We start from the raw sequence: 17,197 nt of genomic DNA, 5'->3' as shown, positions 1-17,197 counted from the left end.
CACGTCTGTTAGCAACATCCACTAGATGTACGGTGACAGTAAAAAAAAAAGCTGAACGGGCTCCATGGTTGCCGTGCTATGGCATCTCCCAGGGCAATCCAGGGAAAAAGGGCGCAAAATGATTGTCTGCCGTTGCTTTCATAGAGAAAGGAATGAGTGACAACATTTACCCAGAATCACCCGCGACACTGTTTTTGCACCATCATGCAGTGGGGTCTCAACCCGGAATTCCAATGGGCAGGGGAGACTGTGGGAACTATGGGGTAGCTACCCACAGTGCAACGCTCCAGAAATTGACGCTAGCCTCGGACCATGGACGCACACCACCGAATTAATGTGTTAGTGTGGCCGCGTGCACTCGACTTTATACAATCTGTTTTACAAAACCGGTTTATGTAAAATTGGAATAATCCCGTAGTGTAGACATACCCTCAGTCTCCCTCCCTGGGTGTCATCTAATTTCAGCATCCTCATCTCGCCTAGCTTTTCTGATGTGTCGCCTTCCCCCAGGCCCACTAGGTGCCTGCTAGGTTACAGACCTTGTCTCCTTATCTGGACAGGCCCAGTTCCCACCCCCAGGCTCTTTCTACTAATCTACTCCACAATTTCTTAGGTCTGGGTCTTTTCCTCTCTCCACTTGCATCACACAGCTTCCACTAGGCTGCTCTGGTGCCAACAGGGAGGTCATTGTCAGCATAGAGAAGCTCCCAGGTCTTATTTCCACTCATTAGCCCCAGAGCAGCTATTACTTGGAATTTGACTTGACCCTTGTTGCCCTGGGCTTTGTGGGGATGCTGCGTGAACACTCTAGTCTGCACTAGGAGCTGTGAGAGGTCTGAGAGGGAACTGAATCTTCTGAGATTCTTAGCTCATGCCTCTACTGAACATGTGTAAACATTTTTTTGCCCAAAGGCTTATAACTTGCCCAGATTTGTACAGATGGTCACAGAGAATGAAAAAGGCACATCCCTGCTACAAAGTGACTCCCTCCCCCATTTCAAATTCCTTGCTCCAAAATCCAGGAGTGCTAGAGTTTTTCAAAGAGAACCTGACTAAGAAATGGTTGAACCATATTAGCCAAAAATAACTAAAAAAATAATTCTGAGGCAGAAACCCCCTGGAAAATTTTAGCCTGAACTGTTAGTCTGGCATGGTTGTAAGTTACAGAAAAACAGCATCTTATGTGAAGTGTCAGGCAATTGTAATAGGCAGGGCTATTAGCCCCACTTTAATTACTTTCCTCTGTTATCAATGCTCAAAAGGAAATTTAGTACATTATAGAAAATTGTATTAGAACTATTGTAAGTAGCTCCCTGGAACTTAATAGTACAATATGTAGTGGAAAAGTAAATCCTCCTCCCAGAATTTAAACAGGATGCACTCTAGAATGGAAGGTCTAGTAGCTTTGAGGCCGTGAAGCTGTTTTAACACATTAAGTCATATTTAGAAACACAGCTGAAGTCAAACATTTTATTTACATGAGGATATTTGTGACAGTTCTAAAATAAGAACTGAACAAATCCACTTTAATACCAGCCTGTCTTAAATAAAATTTTCAGAATGACATTCGTAGTTGCTGGTACAAGCTTAAACTGCACATAACATAGGATGATCCAGTAATTTGATACTGGTCAACTTGAAAAAGTTTTGTTACAACTTAGTCTCTTCGTACATAGAAGATGTTATATCCAAGTTCAATCATTCCCCCCACGAGTAAGGCCCATAAGGGGATAAAGATATACACTAGTTTCATTTCAGTAAATTGTTGCAGTTTAGCGCAGAGGGCAAGGCAGAAAGCTAATTTAAGCAGCATTGCGATGAGGTACCAGGCCTTTTTCTTTATATTTTGAGAACCATTGCGAGGGTCATAACCAGACTTGCATCGCCCAGCCATTTTTACAATTAGCATAACGAGCAGGATAGTATCAAATATCCAAACTGGAATAAAGATAAGAAACCAGTTCCATGGTGCTTTCTCATCCAATTTTAACACCAACATGATCAGGAAGAGTAATGTGAAAAGCCATGTGAGCAGCACTCTCTGCGCCAGGGACATTCTCATTTAAACAGCTTTGATAGGGAGTTATTTTCCCCCAACTCTCAGCAACAACCTAAGACAAGGGGGGGGGAAAAAAAAAAGGTCAAAAATGGTATATCCAGAACGTATGGAATATATCTTAAAGATTCACATGCAAAAATTTCACTTCTTGTTCTTGCTTTCAGAACCCACCACAATCCCACCTTACCTAGATAGTAGACCATATTTCTCATTTCCCTTTTATGACTCTGTTCTTCCAATGATACAAGTCTTAACACTGAGCATTTTAATTCTGGTCCTCTTCCCAAATGAATTTGTCACTCATAACCCTGAATGCTTTTGTAAGCCAATTAGCCAAGCCCCCATCCTCTCATGTCCCTAACAAAATATATTCAGAGCAAATACAGCAATTTACAGTTAAACTATAGAAGCTTTAATCCTAAATTAACCTTAACTTTGGACTTCTCTGTGCAGCCTGTCATCTTTGTGAATCTCTCTAGATTGTGGTCTCCAAAGCAGAAACTGTATTTGTTGGTTTGTACAAGGCTGAATGCATTATCAACACTTTTTCCAGGACTATGACATACATGGAAGTGTTATGTTACTTAGTCACTGCCAAAGCACAAACAGTGTGCAAATTTCTCTAAAATGGATGCTGCTCTTGTAAATAGCAAAGATACTCATTGAAATGTCATGCAAACTGCGGCTCAGACTGAATGATCTAAGGGAAACTTAATAAAGATTAAGGACAATTTTTGTGATAACTTAGCCAACAGGCACCCAGCCCTTTGCACAGTTAATGTTGGCTCTGACATGAGTTGTATTACAGTAGTGCTTAGAGGGCAGTCAGGGACCAATGCCCCACTGAACTGGATATGGTGTGTATGCACAGGCTCCAATTACAATCTAAGTTTATTTTGTTTCCTATTCACAGCTCTAGTTGCTCATGATTTTAGCTTGGTGTCACAAGAGCTGGAGTTCTGAGGGCTCCTGCATACAGCCCTATATATGACCTGCTTCTACAATATTAGAGAGAAAATTTTGAAGCAGGAAAGACAGACCAGTGATTTCAAAAATACCAAACCCCTCCTACCCACATCCTCAGAAATGTATTTTAGATCCATGGTTACACAGATTTTTCTGCTTCCACTATTTCTCTCCCACTCTCTATCAGGTGGTGATTTCAGAAAGTCAAACCCTATAGATATTTTTCCAAAGAGGACCTCAGTTGCCTAACAGCACATATTCAGATTTGTACAACTTCCTTCTGATTTAATCTTTAAGAAGCAAGGAGCTTTGCCCAGGAGACAGAAAAAGATATTCCTATCTACTCAAGTGCAGAGACCCATTGTTTACTGAATGTACTTCTCCCACATGCTCTGATTCCAAATTCCCATAGAAAGAGAAACAACAAAAAGCTGCTGTCAAGGGATAAAACAAGAATGCTGTCTGGCTGATGGAGGTACTATCAAGGAGATGTGGTCTGGAAATGGTAGTTTCATAAATGCACATCATCCAAGAAGGCAACTACTACTTGGATAACCAGATTCAGCAATTGTTGCCACAGACACCACTAGGGGAAGGATTGGCACTAAGGTACCTAGAAAGACCAGGAACTAAAGAAACAAACTGATCACTTGTGACACAGAGCTAGGAGGCATTCAGCCTGGCTAGAATTATCAAATAGTTATCAGATAACCAGTAAGTCAACTATTGAGGAACTCTTTCTGGAGGAATGGAGCAGGAAGCTATAAGGGACATAGCTGATGGGCATCCTTGCAGTTTGGTAGCTGTTTGCCTTGTGACAGGTTATTCAATCATCCTGAAAATGCAAACAAACAATTGTCAGTAGTGATTCCATATTAAGAAGAGCAGAGAGAGAACTCAGCAAGGGACAGAAGGATAACAGGATGGTGTGTTGTCTCCCTGGAGCAAATATTTGACATGTAATTGCATGATTGGACAGGATTATGAAGTAAATTGGCAAGTCTCCACTGCTGATGAAACATTAGAACCAATGACTTCGCATCACATGGAACTATGCAGATTACAAGAGACTTAGATTTTGAAAAGAAGCTGAAGAAGATAAGACCAAGTGTTATTCTCATAGATCCTTCTGGTCCCATGAATAGAAGGCTGAAGGAGATGAATTGCTGGCTGCACTATTAGTGGATATTTTGAGGAACAGTAGGCCACATTCCAGTGCGAGAAGGAGCACTACGAATGAGATGGCCTGCATCTCTCAGGCTGGGAGTAATGGGGGCTAAATTTCTCAGCGGGAGACTAGCAGAAGCAGCCTGGAAAGCATTAACCTAACAAAGAAAGGTGAGAGCGGAGGAGGCAAATGTGGTAAGAACTCAAATTCAACATGTTCCAAACACACTGAACAGATGTGGGAAAGCATGTGAAGAGAAGAAATTGTTTAACCATGCTAGAAGTACAAGTAACAAGCAAGAGGAACTGAACATTCTCAATGAATAGAAAATTGATATTGACCTTAATGAAACGGGTGGGACAAGTCATAGGTCTGGAATGTCAAATATCATTGGTTATAACCTGCTTAGGAAGGACAGTGACACCATTACCTGTTTCAGAGTTATGATAAATGCAAAACTATAGGATCTTGACTGCATATAGATCACTGTGCTAACTACTGGGGAGACCTGTTATAGACCACCAAATCGAAACAGGCTGTTCTTAAATTGCCCTCTAAGTTACTCCTTTTGTACCTGTTTAATGTATGGGGGAAAAAATGGTTGTTATGGAGGACTTCAATTTGAGAGTCATGAAATAGAAGTTTTATGCAGCTGGTAGTAAAACATTGGAATTTATAAACTTATGACTATTTTTTAACACACAAAGATACTGCACCCAACACAAGAACTATTTTGGACCACATTATGATGGATAAAGGTGAGTTAATCACTGGACTGGAAGTTGCCCATTGACCAATGATCTTGACCGGATTATATTCAATATAGACAATGAGGACAGTCTCAACTAATAATTTATATATTTGGTGCTTCAAAGGGGCTAAATTTCCCCCAGTTGAGAAAAATTAGATGTAAAAATGTGAATAAAAACCAGTAGTTTAAATATGTTCTTTAGAGAAGGAATACTTAACAAGACATGTATAGCCAAAACACTTACATATACCAAATGGACAGCTTCCTTCCATAAAAATGGTGACCTAATAACAAGAGATTACATCATCCATCTCTCCTCCAAAACATGTTAAACTATGGAAGGGGGGCGTTTGTATGGAGATCTCTCCTAGAATTCCTTAGAGGTTTTCTCATTGTATCCTGTAAAGGGGGGTTTGGGGCTGATCCTTTACCTCAGTGAGACAAATTTGTCAGATCCCAGGAGATCTTGTAGAAGCCTCTGTCCCTGCACCACCACTGGTCCCCAGCACTCAGGCAGCATGGCTCCAATGGAACTGTGCTATGAGGAAATGCCCTCTTACAGGGAATGCGCCACAGAAAAAGGCAACACACACTGAATGGGGAGTTGAAAACCAAGCATGGAGGCTCCTCTCCACATAGGGAGCATGATATGGTCCAAGGAATGCAGAAAATCTTGTCTGCTCTTTTTAAAAGTCAAAATTTTGTTCTTGGAGGATGTGTGCACGTGCAACTCACATTTATTTTAGTGGAAATATTGATGCACGAAACAAGGGCAGAACCTGACCGTAGAGCTTGGCAGGTAAGAAAAGGTTAATGTTTTGGTAATAGTATATTAATGATTTGGACTCAATTTTTTAAAAACCTGTTCTACTCACCTTTAAAAGGATAAGGATATCCTAAAACAATGTTCCAGTGCAAGGAACAACCTCATTCCTGTAGCACTGAATGTTAAGAATGATTGTCCTGACCAATTTTCTTCAACTAATCCATGGTCATTTTACCTTATTGAATGGCTTTAGTCACAAATCTATCTTACTAGACTAAAGCATTTTATTTCTCTTGAGTTAAAAATGAACATTTACATTTTTTAGGGAAAGAAAACTGACATTCACTAGCTCCAACTAATTATCCAAATGGAAAGAAATATCATCTTCTGTTGTGTTTTTGGCATATAGTGTACAATTGTTATTCTCTGCTCTTGGGGAACAAGTTATTGTCAGTTGCCTCATTATTTGGGACACTTCATATTCTCAGCCTCCTTTTGCTGGCTTAAAGGCACCAACAGCAAGAGACATCCCTTTTATTTTGGGATATTAAGGCTTGTCTGTCCCTGAAAACTGATCTGGAATAAAGTAGGGTGTTAATTTAAAGTAGATTAACTGTTTTAGTGGATGCTCTTACTCCCCCATAAATGCCATATTCAAAATTAGTTTAATCCAGAATAACTCCCTAAGTCAATAAACCCTTACTCTATAGCTATACGCTGGAGATTGGAGTGTAGCCATAGCGTATACCAGTGGTTTTCAAACCATGGGTCGCAACCCACAATTGGGTCATGGAATGGAAGGGACTGGGTCGCGGCGGCTTTGGTCAGCGCCATGGACCAGGCCATTAAAAGTCCCATTGACGGTGCTGCCCGGCTAAGGCAGGTTAGTCCCTACCTGTTCCAACACCGTGCTATACCCCAGAAGCAGCCAGCAGCAGGACTGGCTTCTAGGCTGGGAGGTCCCCCACAGGGCTCCATGTGCAGCCCCCATCCTGAGCACCTGCTCCGCACTCCCACTGGCCAGGGACTGTGTCGTGGGTGTGAGCCATGCAGAGCCACTTGCACACCTCCACCTAGGAGCCAGGGGTGCAGCGTGGTCCACAGTGCCAGGACAGGTGGGAAGCCTGCCTCTATACCCTGGTTGTGCTGCTGACCAGGAGCTGCCGGAGGCAAGCCTGTGCCCCAGGCCTGAGTGCCCCCAAAACCTGGAGCTGCTTCCTGCACCCTAAACCCCTCATCCCCAGCCCAGAGCCTGCACCCCCAGCCCAAAGCCTCTCCCACACCGCAATCCCCTGCCTCACCCCTGAGCCCTCCCAACCCAGAGCCCCCTCCTGCACCCCTCATCCCTGGCCCCACCCGAGAACCTGCACCCCCAGTCCTGACCCAGCCCAGAGCCCCCTCCCACATCCTGAATCCCTCATTCCCAGCCCCACCCCACAGCCCCCACCCCCACAATCCAACCCTCTGGCCCAGCCCTGAGCCCCTCCCACACCCCAAACCCATCATCCCCAGCTCCACTGGGTCATGGGCATCAACAATTTTCATCAACTGGGTCGCCAGAAAAAAAGTTTGAAAACCACTGGCCTACACTGATAGGAGTGTTTTTTTCTGTCAAGGTAGGAACAGCACCTCCCTGAATGATGATGGCTATGTTGATGGACAAATACTTCTGCTGATGGATATATCAAGAGTGAGGGTTATGTTGGTGTTTTTTTCCCCCACGTCCCTGTGACACAGGTATGCCGCTGTAAGTATCACATGTAGGCCAACTAAGCCTGAGGGTATGGCTACACTTGAAATTTCAAAGCGCTGCCGCGGCAGTGCTTTGAAGTGTGAGTGTGGTCGGAGCGACAGCGCTGGGGAGAGAGCTCTCCCAGCGCTGCATGTAAACTACATCCCTTACGGGTGTAGCTTGCAGCGCTGGGAGCTGTGCTCCCAGCGCTGCGGCACTGATTACATTGAGGCTTTACAGCGCTGTATCTTGCAGCGCTCAGGGGGGTGTTTTTTCACACCCCTGAGCGCAAAAGTTGCAGCGCTGTAAAGTGCCAGTGTAGCCAAGCCCTGAGTCTAGAGGAGCATTTCCTGCGGTTAGGCCCGGCCAATTAGGAGAAGCAGGCTTCTGGAATTCATAGCTGACTTCTGAGATCATGAATGCCTCAGGGTCTCCCTGCACTGCCTGGTCTGTTTCCCACTGCTATATTCCTGTCCTCTGTGTCAGCTGGGTTCCTTCACAGCAGAAGGTGCTTGTGAGTCACTGAGGTTCCCTGAAGTGCGTGAATCTCCACTCCTGCCCCAGGGGCACCACTGGGTGTGTGTGGGGGAAAATAGGGGAGGGCTCTAGCCCCTCTGCCCCAAGTTTCCTAAGGGAGGTCTACTCACTGTAGCCCCAGACAGAGCTCCTAACTGCAACAGTTTGAATGTGATAAGTTCTGAAGCTGGAAGCAGCACAGCCTTTGGGGCAGGGAGTTTGTTTATAAACAGAGGCAGGGTGATTAAGATAACAAAAGGCTTATCATTTAAGTAAATTAAGGATTGTTAGATGATCCTAAAAGCACTGCCAGGGACTTCGGTTAAAAGATAGGAAACAAAGGGTAAGATAAAAGGTGAGAATGGAGAGAGGTAAATACTGGTGTCCCTCAAAGATCTGTAATGGGACCATCCTATTCAACATATTCATAAATGATCTGGAAAAAGGGGTAAAGTGAGGTGGTAAAATGTGTAGATAGTACAAAATTACTCAAGATAGTTAAGCCTAAAGCAGACTGTGAAGAGTTAGAAACTGGGTGACTGGGCAAAACAATGCCAGAAGAATTCAATGCTGATAAATGCAAAGTAATGAACTTGGCAAAATACAATCCCAACTATATATATAAAATGATGGGATCTAAATTAGCTGAATCTGTCAATAAAGAAATCTTGGAGTCATTGTGGATGGTTCTCTGAAGACACCTGCTCAATTAAAAAAAGCTAACAGAATAATAAAGAATTGTTATTTACTCCTCATAACACAAGAACTAGGAATCACCAAATGAAACTAATAGGCAACAGATTTAAAACAAACAAAAGTATTTCTTCAAAGACAACATGTGGAACTCCTTGCTAGGGGATGCTGTGAAGGCCAAAACTATAATGCTTCCAATAAGAACTAGTTAAGTTCATGGAGGGTAGGTCCAGCAATGGCTACTAGCCAGGGATCCAACACCATGTTCTGCATGTCCCCTGCTGTTTGCCAGAAGCTGGGAGTGAGCAACAGGGCAACTCGAGGACTGCTCAGTGCCTGTTCTGTTCATTCCCCTGGGGCACCTGGCATTGACCACTGTGAGAGGACAGGATACTGGGCTAGATGGACCTTTGGTCTGACCCAGTATAGTCATTGATGTTCTTATATAGAACCCAGATGTCTCTGTTCCCTGCTCTCCTCCCAGAGGAGAGGCGCCTGCCAGGGTCTCTCGCACTCTGCAGAGTTAGTAATAAAGTAAGAATATATGTTAACATTTTAAACCTAACCAGTCCCTTAAGTGATTTGCCACAAGATGTCAGAACACGTTGTTATCAGGGCTGAGTGGGTCAAACACTTATTTCAATGTATTTTATAAAGGAATTGGAGACAGGGCTCCTGTCAAACACTAGTTTTTTCAAGTGCCTAAGTAGCCCCAGGAAAGATGGTTAAAGTTGTGCCCCCCCCCATCTGAAATGGCGCCTCTGCCCTGGCCGGACTCGCAGTTCAGTCCAAGGGGGGGGGCTTCGCGCTGTCTGCCAGCTGCGCTGCCCTCTCGTCCCTCTGCTCTGGATCCTCGCGCAGCGGGTCGCCTCAGCCAACCGGCAACTCTGAAAGGCTCGGGGGCGGGGTCCCCTCCATGCACCAGCTCCCGCCCGCTCTCCCTTTCTGCGGCCTGTGATAGGCCGGTACTAGGCACGGACAGCGGGTTCGGCCCCCGCGGTTGGGAACCCGTACCCGGGACCAGGCGACGAGAGGCCCCGCTTCTCCCTGTACCTACCAGGCAGGCCCGTGCCGCCGTGCGCAGCACCCGCTGCCGCCTCACCCCGCGACCGAGGCCAGAGCCTGCCCTCTCCCTTCGCGGAGTCTCGGCTCATCACGTCGCAGCCCCCAGTCCCCACACGCGTTGCGAGGGGCCCAGACAGCAAACGGCTCTAAGCTGCAGAGGAGGGTCCCCACCCCTTGGGGAAAAGCCAGCACGAGAGACGCTCAGACCGTCTCTACAGCACGCCCATTGGCTAGCCCATCACGTATTAATCAGACTCTGCCACACGCCCATTGGGCAGCAGAGAAGCCGATCAAGTTGATGCCGTCTATGATCCACATCTGTTAGGTAGGCCGGATGCCCATCAAACTGAGCCCCGCCTTCGCACCATAGCCATTGGGCATAAGAGAAGCTCAATTCACACTCAGCCCGCCCAAGCTTTCCCTTCTGCCAATTCAGGGACACGGACGTCAATTAAACAGGACAGCATCAAGTCAGCGACTCCTATTGTGGTAGAGACATGCCCATCTAACGTAATCCCGCCTCACCTCCTCTCCCATTGGATAAAGTAGCCAACAATCAAATATAGTGCCCGCCCCTCTTCATGTAGTCTAATAGGAGGAGCCCACTTAAATCTTACGGAAGATGGTAACTGATGTGATGACGAAGCTCCCTATGTCTTTCCTCGAGCTAGGGCGGAGCGTCGTTTGAAGCACCTCCCCTTTTCCCGCCCTTCTATCCTGGCTGCGCATTGTTCCCGCCTCTCTGTCCCGGCCGCGCGCTGTTGCTGCCGTCGCGGCTCTGCCTCATTCTCGAGCTCGCGCTTCCCCACAGCTGTTGCCTTTCGTTACCCCCGCACAGCTGCTGTTGTCTGCGGCGCGCGCTCTTCCCGCTGCTGCCTCATCGCGGCACCGGCTAACCGGTAAGGTTCGAATCTCAACGCTTACCGGGGTCGGGAGCAGAGGAAAAATCTCCTTACACATGGGAGGAGAGGGGGCAGGCTACGCACCCCGCGTGGGTGGGGGGCGCCAGGCTGGCTCTGGCTCCTACGCATACTGGGGAAGGGATAAGGCGATAGTATGTGGGGAGGGGGCTTAGGCTCTGTGGGGTAGGGGAAGGGAAGAGGATGAGCCGCGGGGGTAGAGCAGCTTCCACACACGAGGAAGGAATGGGGGAGGAAAGAGGGGACCGAAGGGCTGGTAGCCGGGGGGAGGGAGGGGAACAGGGGCTGGCGGCCCGCGGGAAGGGAGGGGGACTGAGGGGCTGGAGCTGTTGTCATTGGAGCTCACTGGTCCTTTTTATTGGGCTATAGTTGGTTTAGCCTTCAGGCTAATAGGCGTACTCTGATATTTTTGAAGCCCTGAACTAATAGTTCCTTATTCATGGGTGCTATGTGAAAAGCCTAATTTTGGAGCTGCTGTGAATAACCCTCATTTTCTTGGAAGAGGATGAATTTGGTTCAGTAGGTGGAGCAGATGATGGGAATCACATTGACTCTTTTTCTTGCCTTCAAGGCCCTGTATCATGCAATCCCTGCTTTCATCTCTAACCTCGTCTCCTTTCATATTCTCACCTTCATACATTGCATCCCTTCCACTCATTTGCCTGTGGGTTTCTTTGCATCCCCACTTCTGCATCTTTCCCTTCCCCAACACTGACAGCCCCTCTATTCCAAGCTGCCCTTATGCTTGGATCTTCCTCTCAGAAACTGTTTGCCAGGCCGCCTTAGAAGTTCTCTCTAAAACGCCTTCTGACCTCTCTTCTGTGAGAAATGGAGGGGAAATAGACAAAGCTAAAATGAGCTTTGTCTATGACCCTCACTTACTACATTTTGTACATTTTAGTCTGTATGCTCTTTAGACTAAAGACTGTCTTTTCATTTGTTTTATCTGCTGCCTAGTATATTTGTGGGTGCTTGAAAAATAATGAGGAGTTGAGAATTCTGATGATTCTTCCAAGCTCTGCCAGCATCTTGCTATGTGACCTTGAGTAAATCGCTTAATCTCTCTGATCATTAGATACTCATCTGTGATATGATTTACCTCCGAAGAGCATTGTGAGGTTTAATTAATGTTTGTAAAATGTTCTGAGGTCCTTTTGATTAAAAAATGGTTGAGATAATGTTAAGTGTTAGTGTTATTTTGACATGGCATGGCTTTTTTGGGTCTCCAGTCTCTTAAGACTGATACAGCTACATAGTTTGGAATGTGTCCTCAGTAATCTCCCCAATTTACTACTTTATGTTGATTCGAGAAACCAGATGGCTGCATCTTTTGTTTCAACTAGGGCATCTCCTACTGATATAATCTGTTAATCCTAGTATGTGAAAGGCCACCATTTTTAGCTACATTTAGTGCAATTACTAAATGGTAGGTTATATCCTCATTATGTATTACAATTCATTACTGCTCTGTGTTTGCTGTTTTTGGTTTCCAGTATACATGTGTCTCTCTTTCAAAGGCCTAAAGCTCCTCGCACTTTTTCTGCAGCTTTGGTGGGCTCTAGTGGACTGCCTTGTTTTGCTGCTTTGTTTGTAGCTTCCTGGAAAGGATTATCCTTTCCTCAACACTTCATTTTTGTTTCTGTAAAGTGTTCAGGAACGGATGTATGTAAGATATAAAACATTTATTTTAGTTTTAAGTTTTGGTTTATTTCTATAGCTCCTATACAGTCTTTGCAAACTGTTTTCCATGCTAAAAGGGAAAACAAAGGATACTGTTTGGAAATAATACATTTTAAGATCCTGACTCATATTTGAAATGGAATTTCCATGTAATTAGGGTTTCTGTTGTAGTGTATTGTTGGTACCAACATATTTATTACTCTAAATATAAACGTTACTACTAATAAAATGTGAGTTTGAGTCATCTGAGCAACAACTTTGAATTCATGAAAGACTTGCTCAAGTGGGTTTGTAGGAAAAATGAATTATACCGTACATAACTTTAAAAAAAGTTATTCCAGTAATGTAGCATTATAAGCTATTTCTACTTTAGAAAAAGACCCAATGCTAGAATAGTTGAAATGTTTCAGTAAGTTCACAAATGCATGGGGAAACAAGGAAATACTAATGATCTCAGGCATATATAGTGTAGTTGAATTAAGTGCCGTTGTTCATTTTGATGGAGCAAGAGAGCTTATTCCTACACAGCCAGCAGGGTAGAGCAAGCTCTTGGAGCCAAACAATGTTATTCCTGTAAAAGCAGCCAAGAATCCTGTGGCACCTTATAGACTAACAGATGTTTTGGAGCATGAGCTTTCGTGGGTGAATACCCACTTCGTCAGATGCATGTAGTGGAAATTTCCAGGAGCAGGTGTGTGTGTGTGTATGTATGTGTGTGTGTGTGTGTGTGTGTATATATATATATATATATATATATATATATATATATATATATATATATATATGCAAGCAAGCTAGAGATAACGAGGTTAGTTCAATCAGGGAGGATGAGGCCCTGTTCTAGCAGTTGGATGTCCATCCGTTTGCATTTGGAAAGGAAGATGATATCTGTCTGTATTTGTGCAAGTTTCTTCATGAGGTTGATGGATTTCCACTCCATATTCCTGTACTGACTGGCAGGGGTCACTGGAAAGCAATGGCTGTTCCTTCTTTCCTCATTCCTGAGAGTGGAAAGTATTCTAAATAGGTTTAGGAGAATTAGATTTTTTTTATCAGTAAATGTTGGTAAACTATGATTTCACTTCACACACAAACTAGCTAAAAATATATCCATCTATAATAATCAAAATTTGCAGGTAGGCAAAATAAGAAAAATGCTATTTGAGAACTTATTAGAGTTTGATTTAAGGATATTTACTTTGTATATTTTGACATATGATGTTGACAATTTGTATTATAATGGTTCTTCAAGTATTTGTGCACATTAGATTCCACTTTAGGTCTGTGCGAGTCTAGTGCACTGAAGCGAGAGATTCTTGTCTGCAGTATGTCTAGATGGTGCATGAGCCCAGCCAAGGCTGCAAAGTGGGCGTGTCCACCACCATCCTCTCATTTCCTTTTCATGGCCAGTGGCAAGAGTCTGAGCTTTCCATAGTTTTGCAGTTCAGCCAGCTTTCTAAAAATCTTTTTGTAAATAGTTGTTTATACTAGGGTTAGTTTAATTAGTGTTAGGTTAGCTAGTTTAAATCTAAAATAAATCCCAGGGGTTGGTTTGAAATCCAAGGATTTCTTTATAATTATGTGCTACATGCAGGGCTGTGTTCCCTGTCCTGAATAGACAAGAAAGATGTTTATTCTGCATAGGGGAAGGGCATGTGAGGGACAGATGGCCAGTTTGTGCATCCTTGCCCACTACAATGAAAAAGCAGACGGACTATTGTTCCAAGGTCCATCTAGTGGACACAATGAGACCTGTGTGTCCAGTATCAGAACTGGACCCCTAACTTTGAACCGATAGATTCTGTATCAGGAGTGCCCTCCTCTAGCACAAGACTTTAAGCAGAAGTTGGATGAGAAACATTGATCGTCATCTTCTTCTGCTGTGTCATCTAAATGCTCTAAGTGTTCTCATCCTGAGAAGCATTCAGAAATCTACATCACTAAAGAAATTGTACAGTAAGTCTTCTGGAACTGGTTCTGCACATCAAAAGCACAAGAGCACGTTAGCTCTGTCTGAGGCAGTGCTGTTGGCTCTGGGACCATGAAGTCTGGTGTCTTCATCTGTCCCGCTCTGGAGTAATGAAAAACATCCTATTTTGGCATTACCAATATACCAAGCTCTTTCACTAGAGTCTCTACCTCTCTTGGTGCCTTTAACTCCCCAGATCTTTGTCTTGGAAGAGATTTGATGTCTTCCTCTACTGGACTCTTCAGTCTTCAGCTTTTTCAGGGCTATTGGCTCTGCCAGTACATCCAAAGTTAACAGCATTACTGTTTATTCTATGCAATCGGAACACTTAGTACCTTCAGTGCAGTTATGTTGCTCAGCACTGCTGTGACAACCAGCAACATCAACGTGGTCTGCACCGTCCGTGCAAGAAAGGGTTACTTACCTTGTGCAGTAACTGAGGTTCTTCAGGATGTGTGGCCTTGTGGGTGCTCTACTTCAGGTGATATTGTGTCTCGGCACTGTTAATTGGATATTTTTGGTAGCAGTGCCTGGTCGGGCCATGCTCGTGCAATAGCTGTCTCGCGGCGCCGTTGGAGTCTTGTTCAGCACACAGCCTAACCCCTTTAGTTCTTTCTCAACTGTCCTCGACTGAAGATGGAGCTCGGGGTAGTGCATCAGCTTCTACCCCTGGAGATGGCAAAATAGTTAATTGTTAGCTTCAGTTTAACTTTCCTTAGATAAGTAGTTAGTGTTGTATTAAAAAATTTTACTTATTTATTTTTCCTGTGTTCCCCAGTTCCCTGCTTCCTGTGGAGCACAAACCTCAAACAGTTCTCAGTCCACCTGGGACTTTACTTTGATCATGCCAGGCTTCTCTGAATATAAAAAAAAATTGCGGCTCTTGTAAAGAAGCTATGCTGTGCTCTGATGGCACACTCTCTGTGTGAGATGCCTCAGAGATGCATGTACCATCCAAGTGTGTCCACTGTAGCAATTTGAAGGTGAGGGCAAGCAGGATCTCCCCCTCAAAAAATGATCCTAATGGGAAAATCGCTTCAACCTGAATCGGAGAAGGACACCCCGAAACCTTCTCCTAATGCTCTCCAACTAGATCTGAACCAACCACAGAGGAGAGGAACCAGAGAAAGAACCCGCTCCTAAGGAAGTAACCCCTGAACATAATTCTTCTCCTGATGAAGCCGTCATGCCACCTCCACCCACCCTGGCTGATGACTTTAAACAATTCCAAGAGTTATTGAAACGTATAGCGGTTAGCCAGTACATCCCACTTGAAGTCCAAGAAAAACAACATAAGCTGTTAAAAAATCTTGCAACCGTCTTCTTCGTCAAATAGCCTTACTCATAAATGATGCTTTTCTAGACCTGGCAGAAATGGTGTGGCAGACCCCAGTCACCGTTTTTCCCTCCTCCCCCAACGTGCAAAAGAGCGGACTGAAAATATTATGTGTTAGCCAAAGAAATTAACTTCCTGTTTGCCCATCCACAACTGAATTCTTTAGTGGTTTAAGCTGCTAACCACAGGGCCAAACAAACTCAACACCTGATCTACACCACAGGGCAAAGACCATAAGCAACTGGACTTTTTGAACTGCAAGGTCTACACCACCTCAATATTGTAATTCTGGATTGCCAACTACAGTGCTCTTGTGGCTAAATATGATTTAAATAATTATGGAAAACTCTTCTAGTTTACCACTGAGATCCCTGAAGACAGGAGAGCACAATTCAAATCTGTGCTTATTGAGAGACACCTTGTCACAAGGATGGCCCTAGAGGCCTCCCTGGATGTTGCTGATAATGTGGCCTGTACCATGGCCACAGCTATAATGATGCGCAAAGCCTCCTGGCTATTGTCGTCCGGCATACTGAGAGAGCTACAAGTAAAGGTAGAGAACCTACCTTTCAACAAAGACAAACTTTTTTTGGCCGAAACCGATGAAGTTCTTCACACCACTAAGGACTCTTGCATCACTCTTCATACACTCAGTATCTATACATTGCCCCATGAAAGGAAGCGGTACTAACTCTACCAATGAACCAGGGATACTCAATATACCGGCATTCAATCCAGAGTGTACAAGGTGAGCAGACACAAAAATAGGCCACCTTTATGATGGCAGACACAACCACAACCAACTGTGTCTCAACCTTCAGGGAACAAACCATGGTTTTGGAGGTCTAGTCAAGGGTCTGAATGACCTCCTCTTGACACCAGCTCTTACCTTCCCATTTGGTCACTGCCTGCACCACCACCAGGCATAGCAGCGTATTACCTAAGACTGTTGGGTCTTAGAAATAATACGGTAGGGCTATTCCTTCCCTTTTACTTGCCCTCCATCTTACCTTCCTCCCCATCCCTCCTCAGGGACCTGTCTCACGAGCACCTCTTAAGACTGGAAGTAGACATCAAGGTGCTGTGGAACCAGTATCAACACAACACAGAGGGGAAGAGTTTTTATTCATACTATTTCTTGACCCAGAAGAAAAGAGGTGGATGGCACCTGATATTAGACCTACGAAAACTCAACAAATCTGTAAGCTCCCAAAAATTCAAAGATGGTCGCCTTAGGCACAATAATCCTAGCGCTGGAACAGGGGGACTAGTTTTTGGCCCTTGACCTACAAGATAGAATCATAGGATATCAGGGTTGGAAGGGACCTCAGGAGGTCATCTAGTCCAAGTCATTGCTCAAAGCAGTACCAATCCCCAGACAGATTTTTACCCAAGTTCCCTAAATGGCCCCTTCAGGGATTGAACTCTCAACCCTGGGTTTAGCAGGCCAATGCTCAAACCACTGAGCATATTTCTGATGCATATTTCCACATTACAGTACATCCATCTCACAGACTATTCCTCCAATTCACAGTGGGATACAATCATTTCCAGTACAGAGTGCTCCCGTTTGGAT

At 44.5% G+C, this 17,197-nt stretch overlaps 2 protein-coding genes across 9 annotated transcripts in view; one reads left to right on the top strand and one right to left on the bottom strand.

The window, feature by feature from the left end:
• Positions 1 to 17,197, top strand: part of PHTF2 (putative homeodomain transcription factor 2) — a 196,127-nt gene that overhangs the window by 9,447 nt on the left and 169,483 nt on the right. For 5 of the 6 annotated variants that reach the window (XM_050936871.1, XM_050936868.1, XM_050936869.1 and 2 more), the window contains exon 1: positions 10,432 to 10,615. The exons of the other annotated variant lie outside the window; for it this stretch is intronic. The gene's annotated coding sequence lies outside the window, so the exon portion shown is untranslated. Of the gene's footprint in view, positions 1 to 10,431; positions 10,616 to 17,197 lie in introns of those variants that run through there. 6 annotated transcript variants of the gene reach the window in all.
• Positions 1,457 to 9,957, bottom strand: TMEM60 (transmembrane protein 60). Of its 3 annotated transcripts, none has more exons than XM_050937034.1 (2): positions 9,709 to 9,957; positions 1,457 to 2,111 (listed from the first exon to the last, which is right to left on the bottom strand). In XM_050937034.1, the coding sequence occupies exon 2, from the start codon at positions 2,060 to 2,062 to the stop codon at positions 1,658 to 1,660; it is 405 nt and encodes a 134-aa protein (XP_050792991.1). In that variant the 5' UTR covers positions 2,063 to 2,111; positions 9,709 to 9,957; the 3' UTR covers positions 1,457 to 1,657. The 3 variants fall into 3 exon arrangements, with proteins under 3 accessions (XP_050792991.1, XP_050792993.1, XP_050792992.1); XM_050937036.1 differs by lacking the exon at positions 9,709 to 9,957 and adding an exon at positions 5,376 to 5,400; XM_050937035.1 differs by lacking the exon at positions 9,709 to 9,957 and adding an exon at positions 2,488 to 2,570.

The sequence above is a fragment of the Gopherus flavomarginatus genome, chromosome 1 (assembly GCF_025201925.1).
Source record: "Gopherus flavomarginatus isolate rGopFla2 chromosome 1, rGopFla2.mat.asm, whole genome shotgun sequence".
NCBI lineage: Eukaryota > Metazoa > Chordata > Testudines > Testudinidae > Gopherus > Gopherus flavomarginatus.
This window is presented reverse-complemented; position numbering and strand designations above follow the sequence as displayed.